The following is a 27,295-nucleotide window of genomic DNA, read 5'->3' as shown; positions in this document are numbered from 1 at the left end:
GCAGGGTAGGGGACAAAGAGCCGCCCGGCATCCGGGAGAGCGACCCCAGTGTCAGAGCCCTATTGTTCGCCGTAGCTCAGACTACGCTGGACTCTGGTGCTCCGGGAGGGAGAGGGGGACCTGTCGTCCGGGTCGAGGGTGTTTGTTTATTTGGGGCGAGGGAGCGCGGGCGGGGTACGCTGGCCCGAGAAGGGGCTCCGAGCGCATTTCCGCGCGTCTCCTTTAAGGGAAGCCCGGCCCTACCTTTCCCACCGTCGCCCTCCCCACACTGTACCTGCATTTTAAAAGCGCCCTGTAGCCCCGGGATTGGCCCAGGCCGCGTCCTCCGGCGCAGAAACTTGAACCGCCAGGGGGAGGAGGGAGTGTTAAAAGCCCAGTGCGTGGACTGTACCATGTCCGCAGCGTCCCCCACATGCGCCCCGCCCCTCCCACACACCCCCGGAGAGGCCCAATAGGACGGGCGGGAGGGCGGGACTACGGCTCCAACGCGCCTCTGTCAGGGCGCCGGGCGGGCGAGCGCACAGTGGTGGGGGACATCGGGGTTCGGCCGCGCCTCTGCACGCCCCCTCGCTCCCCCCCGGAGGCGGGGCCGGGCGGCAGTGCCCCGCCTCCTCCCCGCCCGGAGTGGGCGGGGCGGCCGGGGCTCCGGGAGCTGGGCCGGGGGCGGGCCTCCGCCTGCTTCGCCCGAGCCCGGAGAGCACCCGGCGCGGCGGCCGCCGACACAGCAGCGATCCTCGCTCGCTGATACCCGAGACGCGCGGGCTCCCGGCGGACCGGGCGGGCGCTGCGTGAGGACACGCGAGGCGGCGTGGGGCGGGCCGCACGCGCCCCCGCCTGCCCCCCGCCCGCGCGCGGACCGGCCCAGCGCAGCCCCGGCGCGGGGAGCGCCGGCCGGGCGAGGGCGCGGGCGATGCCGCGGTGACGGCCCAGCCATGGCGAAGCCCCCTGCGGCGGCGGCGGCGGCGTCGGAGGAGCTGAGCCAGGTGCCGGACGAGGAGCTGCTGCGCTGGAGCAAGGAGGAGCTGGCGCGGCGGCTGCGGCGCGCCGAGGGCGAGAAGGTGGGCCTCATGCTGGAGCACGGCGGCCTGATGCGCGACGTGAACCGGCGGCTGCAGCAGCACCTGCTGGAGATCCGCGGCCTCAAGGACGTGAACCAGCGGCTGCAGGACGACAACCAGGAGCTGCGCGAGCTCTGCTGCTTCCTCGACGACGACCGGCAGAAGGGGCGCAAGCTGGCGCGCGAGTGGCAGCGCTTCGGGCGCCACGCGGCCGGCGCCGTGTGGCACGAGGTGGCCCGCTCGCAGCAGAAGCTGCGCGAGCTCGAGGCGCGCCAGGAGGCCCTGCTGCGCGAGAACCTGGAGCTTAAGGAGCTGGTACTGCTGCTGGACGAGGAGCGCGCGGCGCTGGCTGGGGGCGCGGGCGGCGCGGGCGGAGGAGGCGGCGCGGGCTCCCGCAGCTCCATCGACAGCCAGGCCAGCCTCAGCGGGCCGCTGGCGGGCGGCGCGGCGGGCACGGGGGCCCGCGACGTGGGCGACGGCAGCAGCACGTCGAGCGCGGGTAGCGGCGGCAGCCCGGACCACCACCACCACGTCCCGCCCCCGCTGCTGCCCCCAGGGCCGCACAAGGTCCCTGACGGCAAAGCCGTAGCCACACGCAGGTCCCTGGACGATCTGTCGGCGCCACCGCACCATCGAAGCATCCCCAATGGCCTGCACGGTAAGGACAGCGCCGGCGGGGCAGCGCGGGTCACAGCCCCTTCCCCGACTCCAGACCTCTCCTCCAGCTGGCATCCGGACGCCGGGCTGGGAGCCCTCGCGCCCACCCGCAGGAGGGCTTTGGGTGGTGTTTTCCTGGCCCAGTGATGGAGGCGTGTCGCTGCCCAGCTTCTCAGCGGCAGCCGGGCGGGACCGCCAGACCCCAGGAAAGTTTCTCCCCTGCGGGGTTATCAGTGTTACTCTCCGGCACCGCTCGCCGGCTGGCTGCGGGGCGCCTCCTCTCTGCCTGGAAATCCTTGTCGGCCAGCAGGAAGCTCATGTGAAAAAATGAATGGCGTTTGTAGCGCAAGTGAATTTTCTCTCTTATTGGGAGCAACAGGCTGCCCCAACCAGAGCTGCATCCACGTGTGAGCCGGGGCTGGAATGATGCCCGGGCCTCCTGGTGCTGCTTGTGGGCTGGGGAGATGCACCCGCAGCAGCGGGCTGAGGCCTGGAGGCAGCGGGGCCAGGGGCCCAGGCTCAGAGCCTTCCTGTTTCTGACGCTCCTGTCCTCGGAGGGGAGGCCTTTCTCTGCCGAGGTTCTGAGACTTCCCAGGGGGGTACATGTGTCTGGTTTTGGGCTCCTGCTTTGTGCCTTAGTTTCCTTATCTGTAGAATAGAGCTGATGATCCCCACCTTGGGGATTTGAGGTGGAGAGGAAGCTTCTTAAGGGATTTGTAAGCTGTTGGTTGCCATACAGGAAGTGCCACAGGGGTGGGTGGCCAGGGTGTGGGTGGCAGGACCTTTGAACTCAGGGAGCTCTGCTCTGGTCTGCCACGCAGGGGACTGCGGGGCCCCGGGCAGCGAGCCCCAGCTTGGTCTGCAGAGCTGAGCTGTGGCGCTGCCTCCCTGTTTTTCCACATTTTTGGTGGCTTGGCTCCCAGTTCTCGTGGCAATTGCTACTACCTGAACGATTTGCCTGAAGGTGGAGATTAAACAGCCCTTTCTGGTTCCTTTAAAGGCTTTCCTCATTCAGAGAAAATGTATGAGGCCTTAACTGACTCTTCTTCCCCAGAGTGACAGCCTGAGCAGAGGAGGGACGCTCTGTCTTTGGTTTGATGGCCAAGGGGTGGGGGCTGGGTGCAAACTGGACCCAGGAGGTGGGGTGCAAGTGAGGGTAGCACAGTTTTTCCTTTATTTACCTTCCCAGCCTGTGAGTTCAGGGCAGGACTAGGCTGAGAGGGATATTTTGTTACTGATTAGCAATCTACGCTGCTCAACTCGGGTTACTTTTGGTAACTCTGTATCCAACCCACCTCCCACCACAGGCTGCCTAAGGCCAATGGCAGTGGCTCAGAGTTAGATGGTTTCATTTGTTGGGGTTTCAGTGTTTGGTGAGTGAGGAGCCCCAGTCCCAGCCTTTCTGGCCTAGCCTTTGGGGGAGGGGGGCCCGGGGAGGGTCAGATTTCTGGGCTTCAGTTTCTCGGAGGAGGGGACTGCTGTGATCCTGGGGCTGGGCAATGAAATGTTGCTAGTTTTCAGCTGCATCATTGAGGACACTTGGCGAGAGTGGCTCCCTGCAGGGCTGGGGAGGGCTTGAGCAGCTCCGCAGGTTTGCAGGGAAGCTCTGGTGTAGCTGCCAGGGATGCAGGAGTGGAGGACTGGGCCCGGCCTGCGAGGTCCTCCCAACACAGACAGGATGCCCGGAAACCGGGACGGGCCCTTTTCTTACAAATGCCTTTTCTGACCTATAGTTGAAGGTGCATGAAGAACAAGGCTGGGGTCAGGACCAGTGAGCCCCGGCCCGGGTGGTGGGGAAAGTGGGTTCGGACCCAGAGTTGCTGCTTTGCAGACCTGGTCTCAGCTCACCCTTGCAGGAGCCTTGGGAGAGGCACTGTTATCCCCACTTTATAGACAAGTAAGTGGAGGCACAGAGGTCTGAGCCCTGCTGGGGTGGGACCACCTGGTCCTCTCCCCCTCAGGCGGGCGGTGGGCTGGCTTGCATCTCTAGCCTGTCATCTTGTTGGCTGACACTGTTAATCAGCGGACACTGGTGATTCCCTCTTCCTGATTCCTGATCCAGGCTTACCCTCCTTCTCCCGTCCTGGGAAGTGTCACTTCCTTATCGGTGACCACTGAGCAGATGGTTGATAACCCCATTCCCCGGGGGGTCAGGCCACCCTGGATTTGAATCCAATCCCCGCTCCTCCTCTCCTCTCTGCAAGTCTCTTGACTTGACTGAGCCTCTCTACTCCTCCGTGCAGGGTAAATGCAGAGCGCCCCCTGTGTCCACGGGGCGGGGGGGGGGGGTTGAGGGAGGCTAGGGTCTGCACACAGTAGGTCTCAGCAGTTGTCAGAGTCCTCGTAATGAATATGTCTTCCAAGGCTCCTCATGAAAAACCACTAGGGACCCTTTTGGGGGCTTGCCAGGCAGACTTCAGTGTTCCTTGCAGCCGTGTGCTGTTCAGACAGACAGCTCATCTGAATGGGTCTGAGCCCACGTCTGGCTGCACCTGCCAATGCGCCTGGGGAACGGGGACCCCGTGGGCCTCCCTTGGGAGCTGCGGGGTACCTGCTGCTGGCTGGGTGCCCTGGAAGGCCCGGGAGGCTGTGGTGGGAGGTGGCCCATCTGTATTCAGCGCAGTCCTTGGCTGGGCTGCTGGCAGGCCTCTGAATGCGACTGCAAATAGCCCTGCCCCGGCCCCCCCACCCCCGCCCCCGCACTCGATTTTGACTGACGGCCAGTTAAAACCTGGACTACGGCGCTCTGACTCTGCGTCAGTGGGGCAGACCAAGGCAGGTGGACCGCAAACGCCAGAGAGCCAGGTTTGCCCCTTGAACTGATGCGGTTTTCAAACAAAAGCATTCCCAGCGATTCCCCCTTGCCCTTCCCCCATCCTTCGTGTCCCATCTACCCCCCCCCCCCCCAGCTTGTCTCTGTGCAAGTCATCCCTGTCCCCTTCCCCCGCGGCTGGGGCCGCTCCCCTTTAGCTAACTTAGGGGCACCAGGACCTCCAGCAAGCCTTTGTATAGCCCTGTTTACTTTTAAAGTTTGGATTAAAAATTTGAGCTTCTCAAAATAGGATGGGTTTGTTCTCTGGCTTGTGTTTTTGTTGGTTTAAAGGGAGGGTGGAGAGGGGGTGGTCTGGGCCTTCAAAAAGACAGATCATCCTGGCCTCCAATAGGTTTTCCGAGATGGGCCACCCAGCTCAGGGCCTGGGGCAGGGCCGGCTCATGAGGAGGCTTTTCCTAAACCCAGTGGAGCCGGGAGCAAAGGTCAGTGACGACAATGGGGCCCGGTGGATAAGCCTTTCGCTCCCTCCCCAACCCTACCATCAGCGGCCTGGGGTGCTGGCCTTGCACAAAAGGACTCCTAGGCAGGTAACCCAGGGAAGGGCCGGTGTGTGGCCGACGCATCGCCGTTCACCACGGAGCGCTCCCAGGCCCAGCTCCAATCTGTCCAGAGTGCCCATGTGGTCCCATGTCAGAGACGGGCAGACCAAGGCTTGGGGCGGAGTGCTGTGGCTTTCTCTGGGTCCCACTGGTCTGGTGCTGGTGGCGTCTGGGATTGGCCTTGGGTCTCCTGTGTCAGAGTGAGCCACCAGCCTGGCACCTGCTGCCCCTCTGGGACAGTCCGGCTGGGTGGGACTGGAGGGGCTCCCACGGGAGGCCCGTTGGCAATGGAAGGCCTCCCTGGGGCTTGGTCCGTGGCAGGGCCCAGGACGCGTAGGCGGACACAGAACCGGTCGGGAGGGAGCCGCAGGGGTGGGACATGTGGGCGGAGGGGTGGCGCCCCCTCTCCAGCAGCGGGACCCTGGGCTTCATCCTGGTCTCCTCATCGCACCTGCACAGGTAAGACCAAGAAGGCTGGAGCGGTGTGGGTGGCAGATGCGGGGGCTTTCCTCCCGTTAGCTTTCATTCCCTTGCTTGATTCTGCCAGGGTGGCTTCTGTCTGCTGGGGGACCCCACCAGACCTGTTGCCTGGGGCCTGGCCTCTGAGCTTCCCGGACACAAACGTGGTTTAATATCGGCCCTGGAGCAGCACAGTTGGCACGGAAACCCTCTGCTGCTCACAATGGGCATTTCCCTCCGGGGACTGTCCATGTCACGATTGTCACCAGCGCAGAGCGTGGCAAGCCGGGGACCCTAGGCCAGTTCCGGGACCTCCGTGCGCCTTTGCTTTCTCATCTGCAAAGTGGGAAGCTGTCAAGCAGCCGTGGCGGGGGCGAGACAGAGCGGAGCGAGGTGTGCAAACCTCGAAGGGTGGCTGTCTGCCCGCACGCCGGTCCCCTCCACCCGGCCGCGCACTCAGTGCTGGGTGTGCTGAGGGGCAGTGCCGCCCACTGGTCGGGGCTCTGGCTCCGGGTCAGAGAGGCCTGGGGGAGTCCCGGCCCTGCCCCCTGCTGTGTGAGCTTGGCAGCGCCCGGAGCCCCTGGTGCTCAACTTCCTCCTCTGCGTCCCGGAGATGGATAATAATGCCCTGGCCCTAGAGCTGGGCCTCAGAGGGTAGGGTCAGTGCCACCGGCACGCCTGCAGACTTGCCTCCCGAGGCAAGTACGGGACCCTCGTGCCCACCGTGTGTCGGCGCTGAGTGAGTGCTTGTTCGGTTGAAGGGCAGGGCGAGGGTGCTGCAGCAGGGCCAGGCAGGATGAGGTCTGCCCGTGGGGCCCAGGGCGCGGGCCGGGGAGGTGCTCCCGCAGCCGTGTCAGGCGCTGGGAGCCTTGTCATGTGAGCGGAGAGAACTGGAATGCTGAGCCAGGAGGACAGCCTCCGGAGTGAGCTGCTGCCAGGCCGTGGGGGGCGGGGGGCGGGGCACTGTCGGCCCAGGACATGAGCGCATGGGAGCGCCGTGTGCGCCCCCAAGGGCACAGGCCGAGTCCAGGGGTTCCGACGGCAGCGCCCACCGACCCTGCTGCCTGTGGAGGTGGGGAGCTGCCCGTCGGGGTGGTGTGAGGGCACCGGTGCGGCCACCCGGCAAAGGGCATCGCTGAGCGCGTGCGCGGGGAGTATGGCCTTGGGGTGCGAGCAGAGACTGCAGGGGCAGACGGGGAGGCAGGAGGGCGGCCGCGTGGCCGGGAGAATTCGCCCTTCAAGCAGGAGGGGCAACAGGGGCAGGCAGTTAGCTGAGTGGTCACTCTGTCCGACTTCCGCGTGCCCCCCGCGCAGCGGTTCACGGAGCCTGGCTGGGGAGCCACAGCACAGGGGCGCTCATTTGGTGTGTGTCCTGGTGCAGGCCCAGCAGGGGACAGCAGGGGAGGAGGTTTGGAGCCTCTCTGGCGGCCGTAGCTGTGACAGTGGCCACGGGAGAGGACTGTCTGTGCGGGCCCTCGGACCTGGCAGGTCCGCGCCAAAGCCCCCGCCTGCCTCCGTGTGGCCTCTCACCTCTGAGGTCGGGCAGTCCTGGGCTGTGGGGCTCAGGCCAGCACCGTGGGTGCCGCGCATTCTGCGGCCTCCCTCCGGTCACGGAATAGTCATCGCTGCGGCTGGTTTGCCACACCTGCTGCCTGGGTTCCCGGGTCAGCGCCGGGGGTCCGTGCAGGGGCCGCTCTGAGACCTCGGGGGTGGGACGCGGGTGGGATGCGGGTGGTCCTCATTTCCGTGGAGCCTGCTGGAGGGGCTCTGGGGGCTTGCCCCAAGCCTCGGCGACAGAGGGCCCCGCGTGTCTGCTGACGGGTGGGACGGTCCCTTGACGGTGAACGGTCAGGAATGATCCCCCTCCTAGGAAGCACCAGAGCCAGTCGGGGGCACACACAGCCACTGTCCTCTGCCTCCGCAGGTCGGCAGGGGCAGGTGGGCAGCGGGCGTTGGGCACTTGTGGCGCTGGGTGCCCCCCCGATGGTTGCCTGCTCTTGAACAAGTACCCGCCGATCTCTTGCTCTCTGGGGGCAAGGCAGCAAGGCGCGGGGGCGTATGGATTTTCTGCAGGCGTCCCTGGGCTCACCCGCAGAGAGGTTTAAGCGGAGGAGGAGGGTGTTCCCCTTCCCGCTTCCTGCTTCCCTGTCCGCATGTCATTTGTTGCTTCCTGAAGTCAAAGATGGGCTTTTCCCTACTCCGTTGCAAGGCGGGTGCCCCTTGGAGTCTGTGTGTGTGTGTTTTCTGACATGTCTCCTCACTCGCTGAGGTCAAGGGTGCGGCCCGGGCACCTGTGACCACGTGTCTCGGGGGTGGGAGCGCTTGGGAGAGCCAGGGACCGCGAGGGGCTGCACGGAGGCCTACAGGCCCTCAGAGGGGCTTGGGAGGGGGGGGGTGCACCCCAGGCCCAGCCACGTGGTGCTGGAGCCCTGCCCGGGCCCTCGGTCCCATGTCTTTGTCCGTCTCTGAGCTGGGCTCCCAGCCTTGGCAGACGGGAAGCTTCCAAAAATGCCGTTTGCGTGGGACCAAATGTGCACGGTCTGGAGTTTCAGACCATTTCAGAGCACAGGTGCTGGGACCTACTGACACCTGCTCCCACCCCCCACCCCCGCCCTGTGGGGCTGAGAAGGCTCCAGGGGGCGAGGCAGGTCCCACCAGGTGGGGGGTGGGGGAGGGGCAGGGGCTCCCATCCAGGGGACCCTGGAGCTGAGCTGCCTGGGAGACAGTTTGTTACACACCTTTCACTCTCAGGAGCCTCTTCAGGGTGCTGGGGGATCAGTGGAGGGGCGGCTGGAGCTGGAGCCTGACTCGGGCCGCAAAGGGGAGCAGGTTAGTACAAGCAGAAGAGAGCAGGGAGGGCCCGGGCGTGGCGGGAGGAGGAGCTGGGGCCGCAGGCACCCGGCTGGCCCCAGGTGGTTGGGAGCGTGGGTTGGGGTGTGGGCAGGGCCAGGGCAGGTGGGGTCTGTGTAGCTCCTCCCATCGTCCCCATGGCTCCCCCTGAAGTCCCTGGGGTGGGCCTTCCCAGCTGTAGATGCTTCCAGGTACAGTCTTTTTATCCTCAGTATAAAACAATTTTTAAAAATTATCTTATTTTTTTAAAGATTTATTTACTTACCTTTAGAGAGAGGGGAAGGGATGGAGAAAGACAGAGAGAGAAACATCAACGTGTGAGAGACATATCCATGGGTTGCCTCTTGCACGCCCCCAACTGGGGGCCTGGCCCACACCCCAGGCCTGTGCCCTGACTGACTGGGAATCGAACCGGCGACCTTTTGGTTCTCAGGCCGGCACTCAGTCCACTGAGCCACGCCAGCCAGAGCTAAATCATTTTAAAATTTATTTTTCAATTAGAGTTGGCACACCACACTATGTTAGTTTCAGGTGTACAGCATAATGATTAGACGTTTACCTACCTTACCATGCGAAGCTCCCGGCGAGTCTGGGACTCCTCTGGCACCATACGTATGTATTGCACTATCGGCTCTGTTCCCTGTGCTGTACTTCACACCCCCGTGACTATTTTTATAGCCGGCAACTTGTGCTTAATCCCTTCACCTTTTCTGTCCACCTGCGGTGGCCTTTTCTGATGGGCTTTTCTAGGGGAATCCAGAGCTTTCTGTTCGGGCCACAGCAGAAATTGGATCTTCTGTCCAGCCCGTCGCCTCCCTTTCTCCTGTTCCCCCGCTTCATGAAGACGGATTATCCGCCGGGCCCGAGGGCGGCCGCATCCGCTGGCGTGTTCCCCACATCTGGGCTCTGGGGGCCCAGTTGGGCTGCCCAGCACTGTTCTGTGGGTTGGTCGACACAGGCAGAACCAGCAGCTCTGTCCACGTGTGACCTGGCCTTAGGCAAGGCCGCTCCTCTCTCTGTGCCCTCACTTCCCATCTGTAAAATGGGGGTGGGGGGCTCCCACGGGCTGCGCCGAGGCCCTCAGAGACCCTAGTGTTCTCTGGCCCCTTGACCCAGAGTTCCTACGACGGACAGAGCCCCGGCAAAGAGAAAGGCCACCCGCCCTGCCCGTCCCGCCTCTTGTCGGTCACATTTGTGGTTAGGTCTCTTGCCAGGGGTCGGTCCTCAGGTTGGGGCAGGTCTCAGGATTGAGCACCTGGGGTGGTGGAGGGGGGTGGCCCCCTGTGGCACGGGGGGCATGCCTCTGCCCCTACCTGGCCAGCCTGTCCTTGTGCAGGGCCGCACCGAGATGGAATTACCTGCCTCTGCCATGTGATCGCCGTGTGCAGGAGTAGGTGACAGGTTTGGCGCGAGAGGACAGCGCCGAGCTCCGGTTCCCGGGGGCAGGGTTTGCCCGGGACAAGGCCGCTGCCCGGACCTGAGTTTCCTCTGCCGGCTGTCATGCCTCCCCCTGCCCCGCCCCCCCGCCGCCCGCAACGTCCCGAACCTTCTTCAGGGCAGCGTCAGTCTCCCTGGCACGGAGCAGGTGCTCAGTGAATGTCGGGGTGAGGAATGGGTGGCCAGGAGGCGCTGGACAGGGCCTTCTCCCTGTTGGCCAAACCACAGTGGTCACCTGCCTTTTTGTCATGTGCTCTGTTTGGTGCCAAATGGCCTTTAGCGACTAACGTGAAAACCAAGCCCAGCCCGAGGATGATGGCTTTCATACCCCACCTGCCCCGCCGTTTCTCCTTAATGACTAAAAAATACGCACTTGCTTTTATCAGTGGTTCTTAACCTCAGCTGCATATTAGATGTCACCCAGGAACCCTACACAATGCCAGTGCCTAGACGGGCCCCCAGAGGTGGGCTCCACGGGTCCGGGAGGCGCCGGCGGCTGTAGGAGCCCTCCAGCAGCCCCGGGCAGCCAGAGCGGCTGTGGGAGAAACCCTGGGCGTCAGCCGTGGCCTGACAGAGCTGGCCGGCCCGGGGGGAGGCTGGTGTCAGCAGACATTAGCTGTGAGGGAGAAACGGGCGTCCGTGCTGTCCTCTGGCCGACCTTTGCGAGTGGATGCTCAGAGAGATGGTTTCGGTGCGGTGCGCCCAGTGGGGCTGCCTGGCTGCAGAGGGAGGGAAGGTGGGTTTGAACCTGCCCTTGAAGTTCCTGAGCTCACGCCCCAGCCTTAAACCCAGCCAGCCAGCCGGCCTCTCCCCACTGGAGAGCTGGCCTGGACCCAGCTTCGCCCTGCAGACGGGCCTGCAGGCGCCTTTGCCAGCCCTGCTGTGGTGTGCTGGGCCGCCCAGACAGGTGGTGGGGGCCTTTTAAGGCTGCGTTCAAGGGGACTGAGGCAGGCTGGGCCCGTGGCACCGAGATGGCAGCTCTGGAGAAGAGTCGACCCATTTCCAAAAATAGCCCATCGGCACGGCCAGGGGACGCATCTCTTTGTCTCCCCCAGTCTGTCTCCGGGCTGTAAGGCAAGGAGGCTGCTCTTGTCTTGGAATCAGAGGCTCTGGGGCACCTGTCCCCGCCCTCCACAAGGGCCCGATTGTGAGCGGGCCCTGAATGAGCCCCGTGTCACCGAGTGCAGCATGGCTCCAGTCCCTAATGAGCCTGCTCTGGGAGTGGCCCTTTGTCGTGGGTTCCGGCCACACTGCCCGTGCGAGCTCTCAGAAGGCTCGATTTCCCAGTCGCTTCCATCTCCCGTAGCTGGTAGGACAATGGGAAGCTCCCGCCCTGCCCTTTCTCCTTTTTCTGTGTTCTCTGTGTTTTCTGGAATGTACACACACCACGTTCCTACGGGACAGAAATTAAACAGTGCGTTTCTCCCTCTTTCAGCGCCTTCTGTCCTGGCCAGCGAGGGCTCCCTCCTCCCCTCCCCTTTCCCGGCCCTTCCTCTGGGACCTCCCCCACCATTGTCTCCTAACTGTTCCTTCTTCCCCTGCAAACAGGCTCCTGTTTCCTAGTCCAAAGCCATAAACACAGTCCTCTCCCTTCTGTCCTCCTGCCGCTCCGGTTCCTTCCCTTCACCGCCCCGTTTTCCAGGGAGCACTGGAGGCTGGCCGCCCCCTCCGGCCCACTGCTGCTCGGCCCCCGCAGCCCGGGGTCCCAGGAGAGGCGGCCTGGCTCGGTTCAGGGGCCCCTCTCAGGGGTGTTTGATGCCCGCTCTGGGCTCACCTTCTGGAGCAGGACCTCCCCGAGGGCGCCTCCCAGCCGCCTCTCTGTCCGCGCCCGCCTGTGGTGGGCACGTTGCCCCATGCGCAGCGTCCTGCCTGTCTCTACCCCTCGCTCCTGACCCTGGGGCCCAGGCTTCCAGGGTCCTGCCGGTCACCATGCTGCTGGCCCTGTGCCCCTGGGTTGTGGCCCCTTCCTCTCACCTACATTCCTGTCCCCCCCCACCCCACCCCACCCTGGAGGAGCACCCTCTTCAAGGCTTCCTGGCTCTGGCCCTGAGCTGCCCGCTGGCTGACAGCAGCTGCTTCAGTTCAGTTTAATTACGGTTAAGTAACATGAAGGCTTCAGCTTCTGAGTTGTGAGCACTTCCCACCTTGTTGACAATCAAGAAAAGGAACATTTTCATCATTCCAGAGACTTCTGCAGGGCAGCGCTATCTAGACAGCTCCTGCGGGGCTGTGGGGGGCCTGGCGAGGCCAGGGAGGTGGGGGGTGGGGTGGAAGACGCCCACTTGTCCAAGAAGGAAGCTCAGCCACGAGCATGGCTGGGTGTCAGGGCTTCCTCCCCTCCCCCCAGGGCCTGCCTGCCCCAGGCCCTCGGGGCTCTGCCGGCAGGATGACCCTTCCTACTGAAGTCCCACCCTTCCTTTGAGGCTCAGGTCAGCCCTCTGAGAGAGAGAGACACAGGATGTGTGACCAGTCATCCTGTCTCCTCAGCGTGGAGCCAGGGTCTTGGTGGTTGCCCTGCAGCCACGGATGGCGCCCATGACACTTCTGCTGGTGGTCTTGCACAGGTTCACGTATGTGTGCTGGAACCCAGCTGGGCAGAGGCCGCGTGGCTCCAGGGAGCCCAGGCCACGCCCCTCCCAGCCACCAGCTCCTTATCCTTAAAATGAGGTCAAGAGGTCTGCAGGATCGGCAACCAAAGAAAATGGGTTTTAAAACAATGGGCAGGGTAGCGGGGGGATGGACACAGGCCAGCTGAGCCCCACCATGAGGCCACAGACTGGCTGTTGGCAGCTTTGGGCCCGGCCCCCTGCCCTCTGTGCTCTTGGTTCTCGGCGGCGGGCGGTGGGCGGTCTCACCATTGCTCATCCCCGGGTTAAATGAGCCGCCGGGGCCCAGCTGCGGGCCATCACGCCAGCCTGCGAGGCCATTATGCGCCCCACCTGGGGCCCTGGCCCTGGCTCTGCTGTCACTGCCCGTGTGGGCTCCTGGGTGCGCGTGTGTGGGCGGCGGCGAGGGGATCGGGGTGGCATTGGCGAGATCACAGCAGGCAGCACCTCGGGGAGGCGCTGGCTGGGAGGCTCGGAGGAAGCCCCTTCTAAACTGCTCCACTCTGGGATGCAAGGACAGCCTGACCTGGTGGGTGCCATGTGGGGGGCGGGGGGTGTCCCTGGTGCCAGCGCCCTGAGGCCCCAGCGCCCCCTGCAATCCTTGGGCCGTTTCCTGGCCGCGCCGTGGGCTGGCTGGCTGGCTGTGATCTGCTCGGCCTCTGCTGCCCCCCACCCGCCGCCTTTGTCCTCCCTCGGAAGCGCTCCCGCTGAGGGGCGGGGGCAGAGGGCAGCTCCCCGTGTGTGTGTGTGTGTGTGTGTGTGTGTGTGTGTGTGTGGAGAGGAGGGTCCTGGGGCGCTCCCCGCCCTCCCGCCGAGATCCCTGCCCCACCTTGCTCTCCCTGTGTCCTTAATCCCCCTCCACTGAGTTAAGACCTTGTCCCCGTGAGTGTGGCCTGGTTGTGGGCAATGTGAGCTGCTCCCCAGCGTGCGGGGCTGGAACGCTCTGCGATGAAAAGACCCCTTGTTTTTGGTGCAACCTAGACTGTCTGAGCAGGAGGGGCTGTGGGGGAGCTGTGGCACAGGCAGGGGCGCTGGGCCCGCTGGGCCCGCTGGGCCGGGGGCGGCAGAGGGGGCGTGGCAGGAGGGAGAGGCGCGGGTCAGCGCAGGGCCGGCTGTGCCCTCTTCTCCGCACGGGCCCGCAGACCCCTGAACCGCGGGCCCCTGACATGACCGTGAACTCACACGTCTTTCCTGGGCCACGGCCCATGGCTTTTATCAGAGGCTAAGAGTGTCCAGGGCTCCAAAAAGACCAGAGACTATGAGAGGAGGGTTAGTTAGGCTCCTCCCTGAAGACTTTAAAAAATAAAACTAAGTGAACGTAATGTGTGCTCTCAGCAAGAAACCGCACACAGGATGCAGTGATGCGGAGGACCCTAAGGGCTCCCTCTGTCTGCCGACTGGGCATCTGGAGCGCCTGACCGTCTCAGTTTGTGCCTGTCCTCGGCCGGTGGCCGGCGGGCTAGGGCTCAACCCCCCCACCCCCCCGCCCTCCGCCCTCTGTCGGCTTCCCATCTTGTCTATTTATGGGAGGGTTTTGGGGTTTGGGCAGGTGTTTCCGTGCAAACCTTTGCTTCCTGGACTTCTCTCCTTCGTCCCCTTTCGGCCCCACTTGACTGCCTTGTGCGATGAGGCAGGTGGACCAGGTCCATGGCTGCTCCCGTCCCGGCTCCTCCCATCCAGCTGGACCAGGCCTTCCGGGCTTTGGGACGCTCCTGCTGCTCCGCGGCCTTCAGGACCCACAGTGGCCCAGTTTCCAACCGCAGGCCCTTGCCCTCCAGGCGCCCCCGCAGGGGCTTGCCCAGGCGGGGGAGAGATCTGACCCAGAATCAGAAGGCGGCAGCCAGGAGGGATCATTTGCCACCCTGCCCTGGACCGCCTGGCCCGGCCCCCCAGGCTTGCTTTCCCGGCCTGCCCCACTGCAGGCTTCTCGGGCCTGCTCCCCGCGGCGGCCGCCGCAACGGTGGCCGTCGCCAGCAGCAGCGGAATAAAAGCGGGAGCGCCTCCTGGTTTTCTTGAGTTGCCGCCTTCTGGTGACTTTTGAATAGGTCGATGGGCGCCCTTCTCTCTGGCTAACAGTCAGGCCTTGGTGCCGAATGAAGCTGGCCGGCTGGCTGGGTACTGATGGGCAGCGCCGGCCAATGACATTTGACTCTAAAAGGTGCTAATTTACTGGCTTGCTGGCTGGTGTGTTTGTCACCCTGGATGCCAGTGCGGGGAGGGGGAGTCCTGTATCAGCTGAGAGGCCTGCCATCCCCACTCGCCCCTCCCCCTTCGCTGGTTTGCTTATTGGCAGCTGGAAGAAGTGGGAAGCACGTCCCTGTCGAAGCCTGTGGTCGCAGAGGCCTGGGTGGGCTGCAGAGCGCAGAGGGGGCTTTGGGTGAGAGGTGGCCGGGGTGAGCCAGGGTGAGCCGGGAGGCCGAGGACAGGTGGAAGGGACCCTGGACTGGGCTCCTGTATCCTCCATATGGACTAGGGAGCAGAGGCTCATAGGAAGGAACTTGGCTTTGATTATTCGCGTGGCAGACATTTGTGTGACCGCTGGTACAGTGGGACTCCAGGCTTGAGTGACCGCTGGCTGCCTGTCCTATTTCTGATCTGGGAGGGCCTTTGGGGAGGAGGCACGAGCTATTGCAGTGACAGGCGCAGGTGCAGAGGGACAGTCCCTGCAGGTGCACCTGCTCTGCTCTCCGCCTCCGGAAGTCATGGTGCGCTCGGTGCCCAGGCCTCTGCACCTGGGGCCAGGCCCGCAGCTGAGCCCGTTGGACCTGGGCGACCCTCAGGCTGGGGAGTGGTAGGTGACAGTCTGATGCGGTCGGGTCCCTCCAAAGGGATGTAGCCTCCCCCCTCCTCTTCCCTCCCTCGCCTTTGTCACCTGTGAAGCGGACCCTTGGGTTAGGGACCTCTAAGGGCCACCTGGTAGAGGGTTGGAATAAATCCAGGTACGACGTCTTTGATTTTTTTTTTTTTCCTAATAAATAAGGAAACTAACAAACAGCCTCCCTCAGAGGCCTTGGATAGGATAGTCCTGACCATTGACATCAGGCGATCCTTAGAGGATGAGGGGGAGGAGGTCTCGGAAGGGAGGGAGACCCGTGGCAGTGGGGGTGTGGGGCCGCGGGATCCCCGCCTGCACCCCCTGGGCTCCCAAGGCAGGCGGCTGCGTTGGGTGCGCCTCCTGGTGCTCTTTCTCCTCTCTGTAGACTCTACCCTTTTAATTCCTAGCATGGCTTAGGGGCCTACTGTGGGCCTGGGGAGAATCTGTGGGGAAGGGGAAGACCCCCTTGGGGAGGCTGCCCTGGTTGGGGCTGGTGGGCCTGGCCAGGGTCTTGGCCTCCACTCTGCATGATCCTGTCCCCTTGGACCTGCTCCTCGCAGCCCCACCCTGGGTCAGAAAGGCAGGGGACCCTTGTAGGCTCTGGGGCTTTGGCTGTGACTGCAGGGCTTGGCTGTCACGTGCCAGCCCCAGGCCACCTGGTGCCGTGCGGGGCTGCTGGGGCCCTGGACCAGAGCAGCGGGGGCAGTGGAGGGGGAGCCCCGCCAGCCCGCCGCTGTTCCCCACAGCTCCGACGAGGATACGCTTGTGGGTGAGAGTGGCCAGGTGGCACATGGCAACGATGCCTCATTAAAGAGGCTGCTTCCTAAAAACGCACGCTGTATCATTCAGGGACTTGAGGAGGAGCCCTTGGTGCTGCTGGGGCCACGGGGTGAGTGGGTAGGCGGGTGGGTGCCAGGCCCGACGCACAAGCGAGGAGAGGAGGCCAGCCAAGCCCACGGGAGGTCGCAAGCGCCCCATCCCTGTGTCTGTTTCCCTCCTGAGCACTGGGTGCAGAGGGGAGGTCTGGGAAGCGCAGAGCCCCTGGCCGGGCCTCCTCGGCGTTGTGCGGCCTGTAGCCGAGCACCCCCGGCCGCGAGGGGCGTCAGTGGCAGATGGGACCTGTGCCCCTGTGCCTGCTGACCCCTGCGTCCCGCCTCTCCCCGGAGGCTGCACCCTGCTTGTTTCAGGAGAGAGATGGGGTTTGGAGTCTCTCTGAGTGGGCTTCTGTGTGTATGTGTGTGTGTTGGGGGGGTAGTCGTGTTTTCTGTAGGAGACCTAGAGGGTTTGGGGGCCTGGCCCCAGCCTGTCCCGGAGCCCCTCTTCAGGCCTCGTCTGTAAGGGACCCCTGAGGTCCTCAAGCCCCGCCCCTCTCTGGGTCCTGGAGTCCCTTTGGGCAGCCGTCCCTGCTCGCTGTGTGCATTCCCCAAGGAAGGCAGCCGGGGCCCTGCGCTCACACTCCTGGGGTGTCACCTGGGACGGGCGACCGTGAGGATATGGGTCTTTGAGAACGGACAAGGTCACACAGGCGGCAGAGCATGGCGGTGGGCAGCTGAGGAAGGAGTTGGCGCCTGGCTCTGCCTACACTGCCACCGTGATCTCGGGTGAGCCCGGCCACCTCTGTGAGCCTCAGTTTCCTTTTGGGGAAACTGGATACACCCAGCTGTCCTTCACAGCTGCCGGGAGAAGCGAATAGGGGTTTATGAAGGGCAGGGACTTGCCGCGACTGAGTTAGCAATGACAGGGACCACCGATGTTGGTTTTTAGACTGAACAGCCTCTCCTCCGACCAGCCCTCGTGTGTGACCACGCAGCCCGGTCACTCCACCTGGAATAGCTCCTCCACTCTGGGGCCCTCTCCAGTGGGTCGTGGGCCCCGCCCGCTTGGGGGCCTTGCGAGGCCAGCCCGGGAGCAGCAGGTCCGCTGGCAGGGTATTTGTCTGCCAGCCCATTGAGAAATCCTCTGGAAACCCTCCCATGGCCCCGGCGGGGCAGGCCGGAGAATCGCAGACAATGGGCCCACGGAACAAAAGGCGCACTTGCTGGGGCTGCCCGGGCAGGGCTGGCGGGCGCCCCCGGCCAGGGGGCGGACCCATGGGATCGGGCAGGTCACTGGGTGTCTGCCCCCCCGGGGTGGCCGTGAGCTCGCTGTGAGGAGGGGCGTGAGGCCCAGGCTGCCACCCGAGCGCCCCACTCTGTCCTCCCTCCTGGAAGGACGCCCTCCCGGGACGGAGCCCTGGCGGGGGTGGGGGGGGAGGGGGCGGTGCTTCAGGGCCAGCCTCCTGCGCAGCTTGGTACAAAGACATGGTGGGCTGCTCCTTGGGCTCTGCCCACCTTGCTCGCCCAGGCCCTTCCCTGCCGAGCAGGGGGTTGCGGTGAGGGCGGGCTCACCTGCCGCCTCCATCGTCTGTCCGCTGCTGGCGGGGGGCCTTCACCCCCACCTGCCTACCCTCCGCCCCAGTGTTCCCAGTGCAGTCACCCCGCTGGCCTCCCTGTCTCCAGGGTCACCCCCTCCGGCCTTCACTTGTTCTTCTGGAACGTTATTAATACCTGGCCTCCTGCCACTTCCCCCCATTCCCCACCCCCGCACCCCTGCACCCAACCCCTAGGGGCCCTGAGCCTCAGCGACAAGTTCAGGCTCCGGGGAACAAAGTTGAAAGTGCTTTGTGGTCTGACTGACTCCTTTTCCACACCCTCTCCCATCTCTTCCGGAAGCTTCTGTGGCCCCAGGCCAGGAGCAGTTCCTGAACACCGTCCGGGCATTTCTACGCCGCCCTGCTTTGCCCTGCTGTCTCCTTTCCTCTCCTCTGTCCCCACCTCATCCGGAAAATCCTGCTTGTGTTCAGGCTGTGGCTGACATGCTGCCTCCTCCCTCCGCCTTCTCGCCACTTCTCCCCCTCCACCCCCACGCCCTGTGTCCGAAGTCCTGAGTGGGTCTCCTGGGGGCGTGTTCATTTTGTCCGGGCGGTGATTGTTTCAACAGCAGCCTCTGCCGTGAATTCCTGGGACGTGCCACATCTGTACTGCTGTTGGTCTGGCATCCACCGCCCACCCGGGAGCCCTCGAGTGACTGGGGGTGCTGGGGACGCCCTTGGCAGGGCAGACGAGGCCCTTGGACTCTGTGGCCTCACCCCGGGGCCTCACTCGGGCCGCCTGGCCCTCCCCCTCCAGGGGCCGGGGGTCAGGCCGGCGGCTTCCTGCCCCAGTGGCTCAGGTCGCCTGGGTGGCTGAGTTCCTGGAAGGTGTTTGCTCTCCGGCAGTGACCCAGGACTGGGAGGCTGCGACGAAGGGCGGGCCCCGCCCCAGTGACTCACCCGGGCTGCAGGCGGCTCACTGAGGCGGGCACTGCGGGGGTCACTCTGAGCCCGCCCCCCAGGCTGAGACACCCAGGGCTGTGGGCCTGAGCCAGGTGGGGGCAGGGCGGGGGCCTGGCCTCAGGCCACCTTGGTGGACAGCCTGACAGCCCTCCGTGCCTCAGTGTCCTTGTAGTCGGTTGAAGATGGTGAGAGTCAGGAGAGGTGACTAGGCAGGAGTTGGTGTGCGCCCCTCCCCCAGCCGCCCTGCACTCACAGCCCCTGGGGGAGGTCGGGGGGGTCCCTGAGAGTCCCCAGGCGGCCGACCCCTGCCCCATGCTGGCCTCCTTCAGCCATCCCAAACCCGCGTTTTTGCGGTTCGGGGCTACCCCGTCCTTTGTTTCTCGTCCTGGGCTCGCTGGGGCTGGGTTCCAGGAAGGCGCGCGGGAGAGTGCAGTGAGTCGGTCAGCAGCACCCTGGGCCCTTCATGGGTGTCTGTGGGTCCTGCACAGTGGGCTGGCAGGAGCCTAGGGTAGGACCCCCTGTCCTGCCCCTGAGTCCCTGTTCTCGACTGTGGAGTCAGCCATCAGCTTCTCAGGGTCCTGGGCTGGGGAGGGAGGATGCGTGGCCTCCAGCCTTGACCCTGAGCAGCGTCCCCAAGGGCAGGGCCCCAGGTTCCCTGACTCCCTAGGGCCCAGTGCCCCGCGTGGACGGGAGCGAGGAGGTCGACCTGGGGAAGAGGTGGCTGGGGCAGAAAGGAAGGTTCAAGGAGTATGTGAGTGTGTGCGTGATTCTACGTGCGTGTCTATGTGAGCTGGTGCTTGAGCGTGTGGGGTTCCCACAGCCACCCGTTCCCCTCACCCGCCTCGCTCACATTTGGTGGCGTAAGAGCACCTTCCCCACAGCTGCTCTCTTTGCTGTTGACCTTTCGTTAAATGCTCACGACGGACGGGCGGTGGTGCGGTGGCACGTCTGTCACGTGCCTTTGGGAGAGGGGACAATTGTCTTCCTTTTAACAGCAGTGCAGCGCCCCCAGCCCCTCCCACGAGGAGCACTGACTTCTCCAGGCTCTTTTCTGGGGGAGCATTTAGCGCTGTGCGTGGCGGCGGGCGCGTCTGCACTGCGCTGGCGTTCACACACCGCGGCGCCTCCCTCCGTCCATAAGCCCTGCCGGCCGCATGGAGGAGGGCGATCGCTGACTCTGCCGAGAGCACAGCCCTCCCTCTCGGGGCTTACGAAGCCCTCATTGCAGGGGACAAAACAGGCGTGGAGCTGGAGGAGCTGCAGCCCTGGGCGGACGTCCGCCAGACCCCGGCGGCCCGAGCCCTGAGGTGCCCCTGGCCCTTGTGCATGTCCCCGGGAGACGCGGGCCCAGGAGACGAAGAAGTGGAGGGTCGGGGTGCCCGCGGTCGTTGGCAGGCAGTGTCCCGCCAGTGTCCTGCGACACCCCCATGGCACACCCCCCCTCAGCCTGCTCAGCCCGCCCAAGAGGAGCCCTGGGGATGTGCCAGCCAGGAGGCCCGGTGTGACTTCTGCACCTGCCAGCCCCTTGAAGGGCAAATTGTGCCACCCATCCACGCCTCAGCGTCCTCGGCTGTTAGATGGGCTTGGGGATGCTCCGCGGTGCGGTGCAGCTCAGGGGCGTCCACCTGGCACGCAGCAGGTCCTCAGCGGGAGTGACACTGTCGCTTAGTCAGCATGTGTACCTGCTCCCCGATGTGATGAGCAAGACGCAGGCAGGAGCCAGGGAGGGGCCGGCCAGGAGGGCTGTGTCTGGGGCGCGGGAACCGGCCCGGCTGGGTGGAGGTGCGGCTGCCTCCCCTCCAACCCCCCTCCCCGCCCCCACCGGTGTCTTCTCGGACCCACCAGGTCTCCGGCGGCTGCAGAGCTGACCGGGCGGGGGCTGGGGAGCAGGTCCCTGGGGCACATGCTCATGGCTTGGCCCCTGTGCACCCAGCGGCCGGGGGTGGGGTGGCAGTGGAGAGCGCATTGGGGGCGTGGGGCAGTGCTCTGAGGAAGGCCCCCAGGCTCTGGGGTGAGGACGGTGGCGTGGAAAGAGTTGCTGACTTGCTGTTACCTTGCACCTATGGCTGGCCCTGGCTGATTTCCTGCAGAGTGGCGGATAGTCTGTCCCTTCCCCCGGAGTCCCCGCGCATTGCAGGGACTCATGCAGATGCTGGCTGCGGTCCGGGCGGCCCTCGGCAGGGGCCATTGTCCGCCAGGTTGGGGGGGAAAGGGCGTGGGTGAGTATGCGACTCCGGGGAGCCGCAGGGGAGCTGCGTGACCGGGTGAGCCCCCGTGGCCCCGGCAGCCCCGTGTGGACTTGGGACGTGGCGGCGGAGGTGAGGCGGCCAGGCCAGAGAGGCTGGTCCCATAGGCCGGGATCGGGGGACAGCGTAACCAGGCAGTGGCGGGGACGTCGTGTGCCATCTGGCCAGCCCACCCCATGTGCCGTGACCACGCTGGCTGTGTCGCCTCTGGCCCTGGGTTCGAGACACGGTCGGTGGGGAATGCTGGCGTGCACACGCGGATTTTTACTAAGGCGTCTAGAAATCCCCACAAATATCACAGTTGGTCGTTGGGACCTGTCAGCCCTTTGGACATGCCCTTGGCCTCCCCCGTGGGACTGTGGCCCCTCTTTGGGGATGGAGGGGGATGTGAGCATCGGTCTAGCCATCCTGGGGAGAGGCGCACGGACGGGGGGGTTGGTGGGGTGGGCGGTGGGTGAAGCTGGTTTTCCCCTGGGGTTTTCCAGGGTGTCGTTTCCAGGATGTCGTTCCCGATGTGGCCGGGGAGGTGACTCCGATTCCTGGTGTCCAGCCCTGATCCTGGCCTTCAGGCTTGAAACACAGGCCATCTGTGAGGGTCAGCTGGTGGGGCAGCGTGCCGACCTCGGTCCTGGGGCCCTGGGCTAGGCTCCTTGTGCCAGAAGCCTCCTTCCCATGAGTTTTGTCTGTCTCTGATGGCCTGGAATGGCCACGCAGGGCAGGGGCGGGGAGCCTGACCGGGCACGATCTCTTGGCCCGCACTGCCCAGGCGGCTGCTGCTCGGCGTGGAGGCTGCGTGTTCGCTGTGCCCGGAGCACAGCTCAGAGTGCGCTCAGCGGGGGGGCCGGGGTGGGTCTGCCACTTTGTCATTCCCATTTAAGGGGAAGAAAGCCTGCTCTGCAGACGTTTCCGGAAGGTTTACTCTCGTGCTGGCAGCGTGCGTTTTTGTACTGCTTTGAACTCCACTGAGTAAACGCTGGGCGCTGGGGTATGCCCTGCGCAGGCGGGCACTTCTGTGACACAGGACCGGCTGCAGCCCTGCAGGGTGAGTGGCGGGGAGGGGCCCCGGAGCTGTGCCCCTGCGTCTCGGGCCTCTCCACGTCTCCTGAGGTCTTTGCCACGCCCCTGGCAGTCACGGAGGACCCATGCCCGCCGAGCACCCTCATCCCCCAGCGCCAGCCCAGTCCAACCGGAAGGAGGAGGCCGGGGCCAAGCCCCATCCCGGATGAGTTCCGAAAGGCCATACTCTGGCTGCGGTCCTGCCCCTCCAGGAAGCCTGTCCCCTGCCTGCCCACCCCCCCGCTCCCCCGTTGCTAGTTGAAGCCATTTGCTCAGTGACCTTGGCAGGCACTCCCTTCTTGAGGGCTCCAGGTGTAAAACAGGCACGACCTGCAGGATGGCCAGAGTCCCCCAGAGCAGCTTCCGCAGCCTGTCCCCGAGCGAGGACCTGGCCTGGGACCCAGCTCAGCAGTTTTAGGAACGTGCCCAGGGGACAGAGCTGTGAGCGGTGGGGCCAGCAGGCGTAGCCCAGCCCGCCCTCCGGTGTACCCTTCAGGGCAGGCACGGGGACCCACCAAGTCATGTCGCACTGACAAGCCCCCCCAACTGTGCTTGGAGCCCAGCGGACTCCAGGTGCTCTCGGCACCTGACCTTCCCTGCGTTCCAGGCCTAGGCGCGCCGAAGGCCCCCACTGCACGCTGGAGGAACCCCCACTCCCACGCTGGGGGAGCCCGCCCTTCTCCCCCTTCATCTTTATTCCCCCCACTGTCCCCGCCCAGATGGAGCTTTGCGGGGTCCCCGCGCCTCAGCCTGGGAGGGGCAGGGCAGTGTGCTGGGTGTGTACTGAGCCTGGTGGGGGCACAGCCGGCGTATCTGCCTCCCCTGACCCGGGAAAGGTCCACGCGGAGGCCCAGCTGCTTCTACTGTGGAGCACACAGGAAATCCCCGGCCCCTTTCACGGCTCCCCTGAGCTGCCCCGGGCCCAGGGCTGCTAGGAAGGGGTGGCGGTGACTCAAGGCTTAACTCCTGAGGAAGCTGGCCATGAGGATGTCTGGTCCAGATCTCGGGCTCCAAGGGCAGCTCCCGACTGCAGCCACCTCCGCCTGTTGTTCTTACCCCAGGACGACGAGCAGGAGACTCCCGGCGGCGCAGGAGCCGGAGACCCCTTGGCCAGTGGGCGGTGGAGAGCTTGTAGCAGCCAGAGGGTTTAGCATGTGCGAGGCGGGAGGCGCAGAGGCGGGGAGCGACTTGCCCAGGTCACCCGGCAGGTGCAGGGAGCCCACGGGGTGGCACAGAGGGTGGCGCAGGTCTCGGGTGGGATTATAGTGAGGGGTGCCTCTGGGGGCATGGCTGTAAAAGCCGAGTCTTCCCGGCAGGCTGCCACCGCCCACCCGCCACACGCAGCGGCACACGCCTGCCAGGCGGCTGTGGAGGGCAGGAGACGTGTGTCATGGGAGCACCAGCTTACCAGCTTGCTCAGGGCTGGTTACAGAGGCGAGATCGGCATCAGTTAGAGCACAACGCTGCCGCCGGGGGTCCCTGTCCAGGAGGGACCGCCCCCTCGGGCCAGAGCAGCCAGGCCCCAGGGACCTCCTCACTGACCACCGGCTGTCAGCAAGGCGCTGGGCCTGCTCCTCCCTGGGGAAACTGAGGCCCAGGTCGGGGAGGAAGGCCTGACCTGCAAGACCGGGGCCACAGTGGGAGCCTGCCCATGGGGGCAGCCGGAGGTCCTGTGGTTTTCCATGTGAGATCGCATGGCCTTTAGTGGTCCTCAGAGCAACTCCTCTAGCGGGGGTATGTGGGGGCCCGGGAGCAGCACCCCATTCTCAGCCGGCTCCGGCTGCCGTAACAGAACACCCTGATGGGCAGGTTAGGAACCAGGAAAGTGTATTGCTCACTGTCCTGGAGGCTGGAAGTCCCAGGCCAAGGTGCTGGCAGGGTCGCCTTGCGGGGAGGCCGCCTCCTGGTTCACAGATGGCCCCTCACATGGCAGAAGGGGGAGGGAGCTCTCTGGAGCCTCCTAAAAGGGGCTCTACCCTCAGAACCTCTTTGCAGCCCAAAGGCCCCAACGCCTAACGTCACCACCTCTGTGGGCGCTGTGCCTGTCCCCTTCGGCACCAGGATCTGTCCTTGGCCCTTGCACATGGGGTCTCCAAGATGCCCCCAACTCCGCGGTCACTGCCATCCCATCTCATGCATGGGGAGGGGGGCGCAGAGGCCCAGTCGCCGGTCAGGGCAGCCCCGAGGCTTCTAGAGAAGGGGAGCTGGAAGCCAGGCCTCCTGGCCTTGCCGTCCGCAGCAGCGCTTGGCTGTGCTCCATAGTCAGCTGTTGATGGAGCACCGGCTTCACTCGACTGTCCGTTTCCACGCCCCCGGGACACTTCCAGGAGCAAGACTGACGGAGGTCTTGTTAGGGAGACAAGCTAGCAAACAAACTGGGGGCAGGATGCTTTCGGTGCTGGGGAGACCCTGCGCGGATGGTGGCGGGTGGCGTCGGGGAGAAGGGCTCCCGGGCGGGGGCTTGGTTGGTCAGGAACTGTCCCTGGAGGCTTTGCAGCTGGGGATGGGCGGCCGCTGCCACTGGCCCGGTAGCACACCGGGCAGCATGGGCGGCACTGCTTTGGGTTGGGATTTTGTCTAAAGCCAAGCAGAGGCGACACCATCTCACTGACCCTTCTGGAGGCCCTCTGGTTTCCTAGCGGGGGGAGGGTGGGCTTGGGGTGGGGGTGGGGTGCGTGGGGTGCGTGGGCTCGAGGCCCCGTGGTGCCCAGTGACCAAGGCCACGGGCACAGCTTTTAGCCTCCATGTGAAAAATTGGGGGAGGAGACGGCAGCGGGCTTTCAAGTTATTTCTTGGAAAAAACAATTCATTTCTGAGGGAGGTGCAGCTCGGTCCTTATGACCTAGTCACCTCCCAGAGGCTCCGCCTCCAAACACCACCGCCGTGGGAGGTTAGGATTTAAGTGTCTGGATTGTGGGGGATGCGAACGTGAACACTTAGGCCGTGGCAGCCCCCGCCCCCTAGGCCGGGGACGGAGGGATCCGGGAGGACGGCTGCTCGGCCAGCCACCAGCGGCCGGGGCCCTGACGGGCCAACTGGTGGGGCCAGGCTCATAGGAGCGCACGTTCTGGTTCCTCCCGCACCCTGTGCACGTGAGCCAGGGGGCTGGGGAGAGTATGTGGGGGTCTGGGTCTCCTGCTGCTGGCCTGCGTGGGGCAAGAGTGCCCACACTGAGCAGCGTCTCGCTGCATGGCCCGCACCCCTCGTCCGTCCCTCAGCCCCTCTTCCTGCGGCTCTGGGCTGGAAGGAAGGGACAGGAAGCTGAGCACCAGTGATGTTCACGTCACTCATGCGTCAGGAAGCAGGAGGAAGGGGTGAGGGGATTTGTTGTTCGGAGCAGCCTGGGAGAGCTGGGCTCCTGAAAACAGCCGCAGGAACCTGGAATATTTACATCCGCAGGCCCAGGACAGGCCACAAATCACCCTGTGCCTGCGATTCGATTTCCCGTCCACCTTGCTCTCCCGGGAGTTCCTGGCATCATAAATCTTGCTGCACACGGCGGAGCGGGGGAGTCCAAGGTGCTCCGGTGCGCTGGAACCGCCAGGGGCCGCGGCCGGTCCTCTGGGCGGTGGAGGCCCTGCCCGCTCCCTCCAGAACACTCTGCCTGGGGACGCCCGGTCTCCACGGCCGGGGGCTGTGCCTCCACTTGCCACTGCGCGCCTGGCAGACGGGGCCTCTGGTGCCACTTCCGCATCACATGTGGGCAGAAGGCCCTCGGTTGTCATAGCCGTGGGAGCTGGGTGTTTTTATAAATTGGTACATTATTGTTGTTGTTGCCGCAGTGGCCTCAGCAGGCAGACCTTCGGGAGGCACCGAGGGGCAGGGGCAGCCGTGGGGGTGGATCTGGAAGGGCCCTCCTCCCGGCCCCTCCCCCATGGCTGCGTCTCTGGCTGACCCTGCCTTTGTGGTGAGAAGGCTCGGGCCGGCGGCCTTTGTCTTGGGTGCTCCTCCCTGAGCGTGGGGCGAGGTCTCAGTGGGGTGGGCTGCGGGAGGGAGCATGCCCCTGGCAGGCGGGGCTGCCGGGGCCAAGGTGGAGAAGGCAGGGCTGGGTGGTCAGTGGGGGGCTGGCCTTGCTGCATGGAGTCCAGGAGCCGGGCGGGTAGAGGCCACTTCCACCTCCTGGGGGGCCCACTCTGCTGGGCCGCTGCCACCACCCATTGTTGCTGCCACCTCTCTATTTGCACTGAGGATCTTTCTGCTCCTCCTCCGAAGCGGTCTGTCTGTGAGGCCTGTGTTTTCCGTGGTCAGTGGCCCGGCAGGGTAACATCTAGATTCGGTGCATCCGGCGCTGGGGAGACCCTCATTCCAGAGCCCTGCAGGGGGCGTCTCAGGGTCTCAGAATGCATTTTGTTTCTCCTGCCTGGCCCGGTGGTTATAGCCCCCGCCCCTCCTCCGACCCTCCCCTGCTGGCCTCTGGGGGCGCCTTGCTGGCCTGTTACCACCTTAGAAGGCTCAGGCCAGTGTAACTGTCCCAGACCCAACCTCCCTCTGCCCCCCAAAAAAGGGACCGTAAAAGACCTGGCCCCTGGACCTGCTGCCCTGGGCTCTGCCCGGGTGACGTCTGGTCCCTGCGGCCGCTCCTCGTCTGTAAAGTGGGATTGGCAAGGGGCCCACATCCCAGGGCCCGTGTGCCGTAGGGGCCCAGGCCCACAAGCCTAACCACCCCGAGCCCGGTGGGAGGAAGCTCTGTCCAGGGCCCCCACTTGGGCTCCCAGCAGGCCCAGTGTTGGCCGCTGAGGGGCCTTGGGTTGGCTGGTCAACTTCTCTGTGGGCCCAGCTGAGGAATGCTAGAACCTTCCTTACTGCGGGGTTGTGGTGAGGCTGGATGGGATGGGATGGTAAAGGTGCTCAGGTGTGTAAGGAGTGAGGCCACACGTGGCTGTCACCCCCTGTGCGGGTATTTCGGTCTCAGGAAGGCACAGTTCCAGCCCCACGTCAACACTTCCCTCTTTGGAACGGCCCCGCCCCCACATCCTGCTCACGTGGTGAGCGGCCAGGTAAGGCGGGCCCGGAGCTCAGGGCCCTTCTTACCAGCTCCGGCATTGGCACGTGTCCTTGGTGAGCACATGCCCGGCCTCGGAGCCCTGCCCGGGGGCGGCCGCTGCCGCTGTGCGGTCATCAGGCTTCCGTGAGCAAGGCTCTGTGCCCCGCAGCTTCAGGGGGCCCCTCGAGGTGTGGCACCGGCCAGAGGCTCTCAGGAGTCTGCCTGGGGTGGCACTGTGAGGTCAGAGGTGCCCAGGTTTAGGGGCTGGCGCTAGAGGGTCCTGGCGTGTGGCCTGGGGCAGCCGGTCCTCTGTCTCTTGTCTTCTCCTTGCAGCCTCTCTGGAAAGGCGGCATTGCTTTTGTGGCCGCGGGCTGTCCAGCACCAGCATCCAGCTCCTAACTGCTGGGATCCCCTGGCGGGGGGACAGTGTGCAGCTATGGGG

The 27,295-nt window shown here is 64.9% G+C and overlaps 1 protein-coding gene across 2 annotated transcripts in view; it reads left to right on the top strand.

The window, feature by feature from the left end:
* The first annotated feature begins 932 nt into the window (after window positions 1-932).
* Window positions 933-27,295, top strand: part of CCDC85C (coiled-coil domain containing 85C) — a 68,213-nt gene continuing 41,850 nt past the window's right edge. For both annotated transcript variants that reach the window (XM_054567657.1, XM_054567656.1), the window contains exon 1: window positions 933-1,716. In XM_054567657.1, coding sequence (XP_054423632.1) covers window positions 933-1,716 — 784 coding nt within the window. The remainder of the gene's footprint in view (window positions 1,717-27,295) is intronic.

The sequence above is a fragment of the Pteronotus mesoamericanus genome, unplaced genomic scaffold (genome assembly GCF_021234165.1).
Source record: "Pteronotus mesoamericanus isolate MK-2021 breed Mesoamerican mustached bat unplaced genomic scaffold, CSHL_Meso_final contig_192, whole genome shotgun sequence".
In the NCBI taxonomy this organism is placed as follows: domain Eukaryota; kingdom Metazoa; phylum Chordata; class Mammalia; order Chiroptera; family Mormoopidae; genus Pteronotus; species Pteronotus mesoamericanus.
Note: the sequence above shows the minus strand (reverse complement) of the source record. Positions and strands in the feature narration are given on the sequence as shown.